This window comes from Balaenoptera physalus (genome assembly GCF_965194825.1).
Source record: "Balaenoptera physalus genome assembly, chromosome: 5".
Lineage (NCBI taxonomy): Eukaryota > Metazoa > Chordata > Mammalia > Artiodactyla > Balaenopteridae > Balaenoptera > Balaenoptera physalus.
In genome coordinates, this window is record NC_138884.1 from 78,269,489 (window position 1) to 78,282,048 (window position 12,560).

General features: G+C 38.5%; 1 protein-coding gene across 1 annotated transcript in view; it reads right to left on the reverse strand.

The window, feature by feature from the left end:
• CWH43 (cell wall biogenesis 43 C-terminal homolog) overlaps positions 1-12,560 on the reverse strand; it is a 152,575-nt gene that overhangs the window by 99,623 nt on the left and 40,392 nt on the right. Inside the window, 3 exon segments of the mRNA XM_082462517.1 lie at positions 3,394-3,445; positions 6,286-6,441; positions 11,238-11,299. Coding sequence (XP_082318643.1) covers positions 3,394-3,445; positions 6,286-6,441; positions 11,238-11,299 — 270 coding nt within the window.

Here is a 12,560-nt window from a genome sequence, read left to right on the forward strand (position 1 = left end):
ATAGATGTATATATATCCATATATGTGTGTGCATATATATCTATATATAGATACATATCTCCTATTGGTTCTATTTCTCTTGATGTCATATTTTCATTAATATTTAGTTCAAAATATTTTCTAATTTTTATGTTGATCTCTTCTTTGACTCATGGACTACTTAGAAACTTATTATCCAATTTCCAACATTTAGGGATTTCTCATTATCTTTTTGTTATTTAAGCTTAGTTTCATTGTCATTAGAGAATATACTCTGTATTAATTCAATAATTGACATTTGTTAAATTTTGCTTTTTGCTCCAGCATATGGTCAGTTTCGGTAAATGTCCCATGTACACTTGAATGAGTAATTTGAAGTTACTTGGGACACTCATTGTTCTATACATGTCAGTTAGGTTAAGTTCATTGTGTTGTTTAAACTTTCTGCTTGCTCTGTCATTTACTGAGAGAGGTGTATTGAAATCTCCACCTCAGATAAGCCATGTGAGATGGAAAGTAAGGTCCTGAGCGCTTGATGAACAAGCGAGAGACTGAGAAAAAGAGCTAGTATCCACTTTGCATTAGAAATGAACAGAAATTTGGGGGAGCTGTGGGAAACCAGAGAAGATGAGAGGGAGATTCCTAAACTTCATGATGTGGAAGAGACAAAAGATTTGTAAAACAAGGGAATATTTAATTCTACTTGAAGAGGTTTTGAGTTTTTAATAATTTAAACCTTCTGTCTTTCTAAATCTTATGCTACCACTAAAACACATGGTGAGAGTAGCTTTGCTTTACTTGGTTTGTTTTGAGGAACTCAAGGAAAGAACAGAGACCTCCGTTGGCTTGGCACAGTCATAAGCAGCCCTTGCCTCTGTGTATTTGCCTCCCCAGAACTTTGGGAAATTCTGAGCACCTGCTGAGTGCCAGGCACTGCTAGGTGCATTAAGTGCATCCTCTCCTTGTACTGCAGCATAATCAAAGTGTTAGAAATGCAAGCGCAAGACCATCTATGAACTGAACTATGACAGTGGAAGGAGATCTGTGTGAGGGGTGACCACAAAAATGTCACTTGCCCCTTAACTTCCCACAACTGACAGAAGTTTGGGAGAGGACACTGTCTTCTGGAGGGAGTGGCATGGGGGTTCTGTCCATCTTATCCAGAGCTAAAAGGTAAAGTGACCCCCAGTTGTCATCTGGATTACATGACCTTGCAGTATTGTTGTTAGGAGATAATGTTGGTAAAGCACTTGGCTCAATAGAGAGTCAAGAGTCAATAGTTACCATTCACGATGTCTCTGCATCTTTTTGTTTCCCAAACGTGGTGACGAGGATCCAGAGAAAAGGGCAGTGTCTTTTCCACTTAAGTGATACCTCCTATCACCATCACGTGCCCAGTGCTGTACTATGGGTATAGTAGATGCTAAGTAAATACGTTTGTTGTTGCCAGGTTCCCAGAGTTCCCTAAATGTGAATAGTTTCAAGGGCTGTGTTAGTTATCTACTGATGCAGAGCAAATTACCCAAATACAGATGGTCCCCGACTTACCATGGCTCCACTAAGGATTTTTTGACTTTACGATGATTCGAAAGCAATATGCATTCAGTAGAAACCACACTTGGAATTTTGGATTTTGATCTTTTCCTGGGCTAGTGATATGCAGTACAAATACTCTCTCGTGATGCTGGGCAGGGCAGTGAACCGCAGCTCCCAGTCAACCACACGATCACAGGGTAACCCACACTTACAACCACTCTGTACCCAGATGACCATTCTGTTTTTCACTTTCAGTACACTATTCAGTAAATTACATGAGATTTTCAGCACTCTTTATAAAATAGGCTTTGTGTTAGATGATTTTGCACAACCGTAGCTACTGTAAGTGTTCTGAGCACTTTTAAGGTAGGCTAGGCTAAGCTATGATGTTTGGTAGGTTAGATGTATTGAACGCATTTTCAACTTACAATATTTTCAATTTACATGGGTTTTTCAGGACATAACTCCGTCATAAGTTGAGGAAGATCTGAACACAGGTGGCTTAAAACAACAGTTATTATCTGTTAAGGATTTAGGAGCAGCTAAGCCAGGTGGTTGGACTTGGGTCTCTCATGAGTGGCAGTCAAGATGTGAGCTAGGGCTGAAGTACAATCTGAAGCTTGGCTGAGGCTGGAGGTTCCGCATCTAAGATAGCTCACTCCCATGGCTGTTGGCAAGAGGCCCCAGTCCCTCCCCACCTTTCCACAGGGTGGCTCATGACGTGGCACCTGGCTTCTCTCAGATCCAAGAGGATGAGACTGAGGCAGAAGAAGCCACAATCTTTTAAAACCCAAGCTTAGAAGTCACATGCCCCCTCTTTCACATTATTCTCTTCATCAAAAGTGAGTCACTAAGTCTAGCCCACACTCAGAAAGAGACCAGTCAGGCCCCACCTTTTGAAGGAAGTGCCAAATCACTTGCGGACATATTTAAAACCACCACAGTATGACATCGTGTTTTGCATATGGTGATGTGCTCAACACGTTTTTATTAAATAGATCCCAGGAACCTCCTTAGATTGTGACATAAAACCTTTGGAAATTCTCTTAGAATTTTTATCTCTGCCCCAAGAGATCAAACAACATTCAGGGCCCTTCTAGCTCCAAGATGTAATGTGTGCCCCCCTGAACAACATTCAAACCACTATTCCTCACGGAGATAATGCTTTTGGGCTGAATTCTCCCCATCACTTACCTGCTTGGCTCTAGGGAAGAAAATTCTCTCTGTGGGACCCCTCTGTGTGCCGAGGTATGTTCCCTGACAGCTGGTGGCCTGACTGACTGGAGACATCAACAGAGCGTGTCCTGTACAGCCAGGGAGTGATGCAAACCCGGAGAAGAGACACGACGCAATCATAGCTCAGGGAAGGATGGCAATGGGCGTGCTGCAGCTGCTGAGTCAACAACAGTTATATGTACACATTATTCTTCTAACAATTAGACTTAATCTTTAAACATTTTTTTCCCCTGCTTTGTTCCAAGAGGGATGTAAGGCTGCTTGATTTCTGTAAGTAATCCTTCCAGCTAGTCAAAAAATCCATTTCCTATTTTTAAGCATTAAAAAGGTAAGACATTTTTGTTATTTTCTCTCTCATAGTAAAACTTTCTTAGGTTACCCCACATTCTATTTTTTATCAAATATTTAAGAAAAACAATTTGGAGAAATGCTTGTATTTAGCAATATATGTTATAAATTGATAGAATTTCCCACTGCATAGATACCATATTTTTTCAAAATCAAGGGTTTTTTTGTGTATAGTTTCCCGCATTAGTTCATCTCTTCTTTTTATCTTTAATTATATTTTTATTTCCCTTAGGATTGTGTGGTCAATGAATTCCTGTTCTAAATAGTTCATAAAAAGTATTTGGGAGTACTCATATGAAAATGATGATTGTTCTCAAAATTATGTCCTTCTTTGTAAGATCCAAATCTAAAAAAAAAAAAAAAAAAGTAGTTGATATGTAAAAACTATTCCAAAAGATATGTTCTTATGTAAAATTTAACCATAATCTATTGTGGTTTTACTTATCTATCATAAAACCAGGAGAGACATGATTAATTTATAAAACAGCAAACGAAGAAAAAAAAAAGGATTCATGCCTACGGAAAAGGCATACTAAATTTTAACCTTCAAAGTCCTCATTCCATGATTATGGATCATTCCAAAAGCACAACTGTTTGAGAATTATTGGCTGAAAACATTTGTGAAAAATAAGTCTGGATTTTCTCCCTTTCTCGGTGGGAATAATATCCATTTTATAGGTGAAGGGATGTTATTCATGTTATATTTATGCATCTATAAAATCTGTTTTGGTAAAATTGCAATTTCTAAGGCTGCTACAGTGCTCAGGTGCTACAGATTAATGATTTACTTTGCCAATGAATAATTAGGTAATTATATAGCTCTGGTTGGTATGATGAAATACAAAAGGCACTGGAAAGGAAGCTATGACTTCCTTTTCTTAATCAGCAATTGCAATATCCAAATGACTACAATAATGTAGGAGATAGGAGATCCGTTTACTTTGTCATCTCAAAACAACAATAAGGGATATTAAAATTTTGCATAACCTTTCACTGTACTATTCCATGACTAGAACCGAGTACTAAGGAAGAAATCAAGGATATACCCAAAGATATAGAGTCCCTGGAAGAGTTTCTGTAATAATGAAAGGCTAAATGTGCAATAAAACAATTGGTTAGCTAACTTTGGTATATCCATACAATGGAATATTATGCAATCATTAAAGATATTTTCAGAAGAGTATTTTATTACTGAAGGAAGTTCATCATATACTGTTTGGATGTAAAAAAAAAATCAGATTAACAAATAGAATGAACACACATACACATATGTATGTTTCATACATTTACAAAGTTGGGATAATTGTGTGATATATAGATATATATGCATATAAAAAAGCAAAGATGTATCCAAAAATATTACCAGTGATAATCTTTGAATTGCTTATCTCCCCACTAAAACATAAGCTCCACAGGACAAAGCTTTGGTCTTATTCACCACTCTGCCCTCAGTTTCCAGCATAAGGCCTAGCATGGTACTGGCATCATGGTACTTAATGGCTGTTTGCTGAATTAAGGAATGGGATTTTTTTGTGATTCTTTGATTATTTCTATTTTATAAATTTTCATATGTATATATTTTATAAGGAATTTTAAAGCGGACCTTCTACTTATGCTTCTGTTATTTTCATAATTAAACTGAGTGAGAAAGCAGATTGAGCACCTTTCATGGTTGGTGTGGATCAAGCTGCAGCTGTGATTAGCCAAAAATATTTTATTTGGACTTCTCCACACTCCTGATATGAGAATAAGGAAACGGGAAAAATTTTTTTTCTTCCCAGATCTTTGAGCTTCCATTTAAGAAGTCACCTCAGTCAACAAAAGGAGGCAAGCTTTCTATTTTACTTCTACTGTTACTGCTACAAATACTGTTGCTGCTATTGCAGCTACTGGCTCTGGAGGATTTACCATGCACTACTTTAAGAACTTTGTGTGTCATTCAAACCTCAAAAAAACTTAAGAGTCAGGCACTACTATTTTTCCCATTTTGCAGATGAGATTTGAAGCTTAGAGGGGTTAAGCAACTCGCTCACAGTTGCGCAGCTGTTCACTGGCAAAAAGTGAAGGTCTGAACTGGGCAGCTTTTCCCCAGAGCCCATGCTCTTCACAGCCACATTGCAGTTACAAAGGGCAAGATCAAATACAGTGACTGAAGCAAATCAAGACTTGGCTATAGCTCTCCTTACGTTTGCTGCCTACACTTTGATACAGTTTTTTCTTGTAAGGAGAGACAAGGAAGAAAAAGAGAATGGATAAATGTCATTTCGCCCCCAAACAAAATGACATCTGAGAAGTGTCTATAGCTACTAGTTGGTAAAAGTAGTAGAAATGTCAAATAATACTAACAAGGTATATGACATGTTCTGGGTCTGGTTTGAGGCAGACATTTCCTCTCATTATCCAGTCATGGGAGGAGAAAAGAGCAACTATTCCAAATCACATGTTTTGCTGCAAATAGATTTCTCAGATAACCTCTATTTAAAACTAAACAACACCCAGCATATTTCAGAGGGTAGAGTATCTGTAATGGAAATAAATAATCCACTCTCCATAGTCTCAATTCTTACTGCACATTAGAATAACTTGGAAAGATTATTTTTTAACCCAAAGCCCATGTATCACCAAGAGGTTCTGATGAATTGGTCTGGGGTGGGACCCAGGCAGAGGGAGTTTTTAAAAGCTCTCCAGGTGAGTCTAAGTGCAGCCAGCGCTGAGAATCACAGCAACCCAATGATGCTAACAGGCTTCCTTCCCACTTGTTGGCTCTGTCACTGACCAGCCACGTAACCCTGATGAAGTTATGTTCCTCAGCCTAAGCTTCCTTACCTCTAAAATGGGGATAACAAGAGGACTGATCCAATGTGGATTCATCGAGACAACACACGACACATCTACAACAGGGTCTAGGACACAAAAACACTTTAATATTAGCTATTATGATGGTGATGGTGCCATTGATCTTTTTTGCCTGAGGTTGGGACTTCAACACGTTTCTCTATCCCAGAAAGCAGGGATCGTAACTTCAACCCAAGTAGGATGTCATAATCTTTACCAGGAGCTCCCTTAACATGAATAAACCTCTAGAACTGAATCTAATTTGTAGCTCATTGTGAGATAATATTTAGGTCCCGAGAGGGGATGGACAACCTCACAGCTGTAGTTCACAACATAAAGGAACTCACTCACCTGGGATTGAAGTGAATTTTCTCGGGAACTTCCCTGGGGTCTGTGACCACTTTCTGGTTGTCTCTATAATTAATGGGATCATCAGGGATCCCAAATTTGGCCATCTGAATTTCAGAGTCACTCAGCTCAGCATGGGAGATTCTTGCATAACCCAATCTGTGGCAGAAACAAATGGTTTGTAAAGATTTTATTATCATACAGAAATCTGATAAGATCTAGTATTATAGATAACACCTTCATTATTAAGCCAATTTCCCATTTCTAACTCTACTCTATATATCACTAGAATTAACTTGATTTATTACTCTAAATATTTATCAAAATATTGCTTTTATGATATAAATGAATAAGGAATATACACATAGGTTTAATTAACTAAACATACTTGGCAAACTGACTCTACTTTATTACACTAATGAACATTCTGTCTGTACAAATTGCCTCTCACACATTTGTTTTGCGTCAATACCAGGAATTCTTCAGAATGACAGGAGCATAGGCCTAAATTCTTTCTTACCTTAAAAAATCCAAATACCTCATGCACATTTTCATTCACATTGAAACATCTAAAATAAAAGATGTTTAATGCCTGAAAAATTGCACAATTTTCATGTCTGAAAAAATTGTACATCTTGTTTTTGCTTACATCTTTTGGTTCTCCAGGAAATTCAAAGCATTTTGTAGATGTTATCTATCTGGATAGTTATCAAGAAGCTCACATGGAAAAATGGGGGAACCATGAGCAGCCAAGAATTCATTTTATTTTATTTATACTTTGCCTCTTAAAAAATGTCAGCTTCAGTCATTCATTTATTTAAAAAACAAATACATAGCCAGTCCCTACTACATGCAGGCATTGTTCAGGTACTGGGGATAAACAGTGAACAAAACGAAGGTCTTGCCCTCATAGAGCTTTCATCCTAGTTGGGGAGAACAAATTAAATATGTATATATGTATGGTGATCAGTACCCAAGTACTATGGGGGAACAAGCAGAGTACAGAGGACAGGGCATGCTAGGTGGCAGAGGCTGTTATTTTATAGTGGATGGTCAGAGCATAACTCTCTGACAAAGTGACATTTGAGCAAAAAGTTGAATGAAGTGAGAGAGCAAACCATACAGGTATTGGAGGAAGGGTGTTCTAGGGAACGGGAACAGCAAATGCAAAGGTCCTGGGGTAGAATGTGCTTGGCTTTTCTGAGAACCAACTCCACAATGACTGGAGTGGAGTGCATAGGGGGAACCTGAGTTTGCACAGAGGTGGGGGCAGCAGATGATGCAAAGCCTTCCTGACAGACTTGAGATTTTCTTCTTAGAATGAAATGGTAATCCAAGGAGTTTTGTGCAGAGATGCAGTGGCTACTGTGTAGAGAGCAGACTCCAGGGAAAGGATCAAAGCAGAGAGAACAGTTAGGAGGCCACTGCAACAATTTAGGTAAAAGACGATGGGGGCTTGGGCCACAGTGGCAGTAGGAGGAACACTTAAAACCTGTAACTCCATACAAAATAGACAGAAACCCAGAGCTGGAACCAGCGGAGGCAGCAAATCTGCCCACCACAGCAGGTAAAAGAAGAGCTATCATGGCAACAGATGTGGGTCTGAGTTGTCTGACAGGTTAATGCATTTGTCTAAGCTCAGGTCCCAAATCTGTGCAGTTCCCTGTAATTCTATGGCACTGTCTCTAGTAAATCTAGGTTATTTATTTCCCAAATCTCTAAGATCAAAGTTCTAACCCATTTCATAGACACAGCCTTCAAAAAGTCCTTGATGATAAGGAACCTGACAATACAAATCTTCTACTAAAACAGGGACTCTCTCGTTGTTGTCCAGTAAATATTTATGAAGTGCCCACTGAGAGCAGGGCATTGAATTAGATGATCAAGGTAAAGTTTATAGAATTGGTTTTGTGGACAGAAACTGAATAACAGTAGTCCTAACTTCATTAATTTTGGTATTTTCAAAATTACCTTCCTGTCTGTTACAGACTTAACATCTGTGTTCCCTCCCCACAAATTCATATGTTGTAGCCCTAACCCCCCTGCCCCAGTATAGCCATATTTGGAGACAGAGCCTCTAAGAAAGTAATTAAGTTAAATGAGGTCATAAGGGTGGGTCCCTGATCCAATAGGATTAGTGTCCTTAAAGAAGAGATCACAGAGCATGGCTGCTCTTTCCCTCTGTCTCCAGAACCATGAGAAAATTAGTTTCTGTTGTTAAAGCCACCCAGTCTATGGTATTTTGTTATGGTAGCCTAAGCAGACTATTATACCATCTCTGACAGTCATAGTCACTATATGTATGTGTGTATATATATATATATATATATATCTCCAAATATTTCTAAATATACACATATATTTGCCATCCCACCCTCCTAAGGAGAGACAAGGAAGGTCTTGGGCCACAAATGTACAAACAGAGCCCAGTGATTAACTATTATGGGCACTGGTACTATAAATACCCCTGTCCCTTGGCAACTAACAATTTTTAAATCTTGAATATATACCTTTTTCAGTCTATATCATAAACTGTCTTCTAGAAATTCTAATAACCCCATTAAAGCAACCACTTTAATATGAATGTAAACAGAAGCAGTGTTTTCAATCTGAGATATCGTATACTTTACAAAACTAGCATGCTCCCTCCCACCTTAATGTTTTGGAAACACCAAAATAATAGTCAAGCTATCTGTCCTGCAGCCATATGAGCATGTGTTGGGTCTTTAGAGTTTCTGAATTATTAGTGTAACCGGAATGAGCTTAGCATCTCAGGGGCCTCCCTGGCCACCTCAGTAAGCATATGAACCAATGAAATTATCCAGGAACCAATTTACTAAGTAATATCCAAAGTCCTTCATAAGAGTCCACAAGACCTGCTCCCTTCCCTCGCTGCCCACACAACTCCCCACTTACCTCCTTTACCTCCATCTCCATATACACACTCCTGCCCCACAAATATCACTTTTCTTCAAAAACATCAGCCCTCCTGCCTTTGGGCTTTTGCACTAGCTGGTCCCTCTACCTGGAAAGGTCTTTTCCCAGACAGCCACATGGGCCACTCCTTCAAATCTTAGCTCTAATGTCAACTTCTCATTAAGACCTACCCAAGCCCCTATTTACAACTGCATCCCATCTCCATATTCTGGATGTTCCTTACCCTGCTCAAGTTTTCCTCACTATAGTTATCACCTCCTAAAATAAGACACAATGGAATTATTGACTCCATCATTCCAATCATTGTCTATCTTCCCTCAGCCAGTTGAGGGATGCTTCTCTGAATGTTCACTGCTATACCCCTGGTGGCTGAGATACATTATGCTCCATCAATACTTGTTGAATGGCAAATGGGGTAAAGAACAGTAGAACCTAATGGTTTGCTTTCACCAGACTGTGACTCACAAGTGAACAAGCCATATCTCCAAAGGGAGAGAAGTTGACCCTGTGATTCTATATCATCTCCAGAAGGCAACCATTTCTTTCATCAATGTAGATCACAGATCTTAGAACAGAAGGTTACCTAAGGGGTGATCAGTTCCACACCAGCTCCCCTCTTCAGGCAGGCAATGCCAAGATGCCTCCGGGTGATGAACTGCTCTGTATGGAGGAGGAACTAAGGCCCAGAGAGGTCCATCCTAGAAGCCCCCACTGTCCCACAGTTCCCAGCACTGCCCCAAGGAGGGTAGTTAAGAGTCCTCAGGTCAAATAGCTCCAAACAGATTCTGTACTAATGGAATTTCAAGATGAGTTTCAGGGATGGTCTCCAGCATGTTGCATCCACTAAAGAACCCTGTAAGTGGAGGGACCTGTGAATCCATCACTGTCCACAAGATCTGTCCCTCCTTACCTCTCTCACATCACCTCCCATCTCACTCTACTCCAGCTGTGCTGGCCTCCTCACTGTTCCCCAAAAATACCAAGCATGCCCTCCTCAAACTCTTGCACTTCCTCTTCCCTCTGCCTGGATGCTCTTCTCAGGATGTATGCAGGCGGACTCCCCCCTCATTCGGGCTGCTGCCTGAACAGCACCCCATCAGAACAGCGACCCTGCCCACCCTCGGCACTCCCCATCCTTCTTACCTGGCTTTATTCATCCTTCTCATCACATTTATCACCACCTGGCATAGTCTATTCCTTACGTGCTTACTTTCTGTCTCTTTCCACTGGAGTGGAAGCTCCACGAGTCAAGGATTTTATTTTGTTCCTGTTATATCCCCAATGCCTAGAACAATGCCAATCATGTAATAGGTATTTAATAAATACTTGCTGAATAAGTGACCGACTGATTAGTCCCTTTTTTGATATTAAACTGCTCTTTGCTTTGTTTAAAGCAACGCTGCCTTCAAAACAGATTTACACAGTTACGTGTTTGAATTTTGAGATCTTTCAGCTATAGTATTTTTGAATTTTTATATATATATGGATAATATTTACTTTTTGATATGGGATGATATGGGGTGATATTTTTTAAAAGTATAATCTACCTTGAGAGCTCACCACAATATAGTAGTGGCTCCAACAAGGTAGTTACCTTACCCAAGATTACATGATTAGAAGCTGGCAAAGCTGGAACTCAAGTCCACGGTCCATGCTGTTTCCACCATGGCATACAGTCAAAAATGGTGCCATTCCTAACATGTACTGACAGTTACATAATTATCATGCTTAATAACTCACACAGTATCCTCTTTGCATAATTAAACTTAATTTGCTTAACCATTTACTCCTTCTTAAATCATTAGGCTATACATTGAAAAAAATGTTAAACTGGGTAACTAGTCAAATCAATGTTTATGAAAAGTAACACAATTAACTAATTGCTTCCAGAAAGTTCTTCCTTCCAGGATAGACCCAAAAGATCACAATAACAGTATATTAAGAAAAACAACAATCCAAAAAAAAAAAAAAAGAAAGAAAGAAAAAAAAAACAACAACAATCAAACACCTATGCTTACTTGATCAGCCCTCGATACATAATGTACTCACACCATCTGTCTTGATCTGTGCTGTCAATATCCTAATAATGAAGAGAGAAGAGAATGTTTAAAGCATTAAAAATGGTGCTCTATTCTGAATTGCCAAGAAAATGTGTGAGCTACAGTAATAAATATGCCTTTCTTTTGTGCCTGCTATTTTCTCTGCCTGACTCCTACTGACTTTTTAAGGTCAAAATCATTTATTCATTCTATAGATATTTTTGGAGCACCTACCATATGCCCATCTAGCCCCAGTATGAGATGCTGGGAGTAAAACATGAAGGTGGTCTAGAGAGGGAGTTAGGCAGCAATGACAACATGATACTGGCTCTGCACAGCTTCCCAAGTCTCTCATCCCAAGCAGAATTGACTGCATTCTCATCGGTCATCCTGTGTAGTCCTTTATGTGCACCAGCTACACCACTCTGCACAGTTAATTGTTTAGATGTCTCCACTCTCCCCTCCCTGAGCAGAAAGACTCAATCACCTAGGCTCCCTGGTTCCTGGCAGGAAGGCTGGCATTTGGCAGGAGCTCAGTCTGTTTGTTAAATTGAGTCACTGGCAACACACGTTTCAGAAGTAATCATGAGTCTATTTGACGTTGAAAGCTTGAGACCAGCGTTACTTTTCATCAGAAAATCAGAACATAAACATTTTTTTCTATAATGTGTTGGCAAAACTCTAAATATGGAGCTTTTATATTAAAGAAATATTCATTTTCTTCTTTTAAAAAATATACCTGACTTTTGACTATGTTGACTAAATTTTACTATTAAAATTTAATTTAAAAAATATTTTTAAATCACAAAGAACACACCACAATTTATTATGTATTAATTTTTTTTCTTAAGCTTGGTGGTGGACACATGAATGCTTGTTAATTAATCTTTACTATTACTTACATATCACAAACATATCAACTATGACTTTTGTATACATGGAAAAACTGTAATACATTTTAAAAATTAAATTAAAAAATTTTAATGATGAAAAAAAGCAAATAATTCTAAAGGTACTGCTCTGGTTTGCCTTGGAAAGAGATAAAAATTTAGTCATTCAACTGTATATAGTGGGGTTAATCAACTATGAATATGTTTTACTATCTTTTTATTTTATTAGGTTTTAAAAAGTTGCTCTCAAATTTTAAGACTACAGAATTTAAATATTCATTTCTTAAAGAGAAATATCTGTTCACTCAAGCATTTATGATTAAAACTCCTCTCTGCATTAATAAAGTTCCTAATAGAAAAAGTTATATGAGAATCCACTGCAAATCTTTTTTTTTTTTAACATCTTTATTGG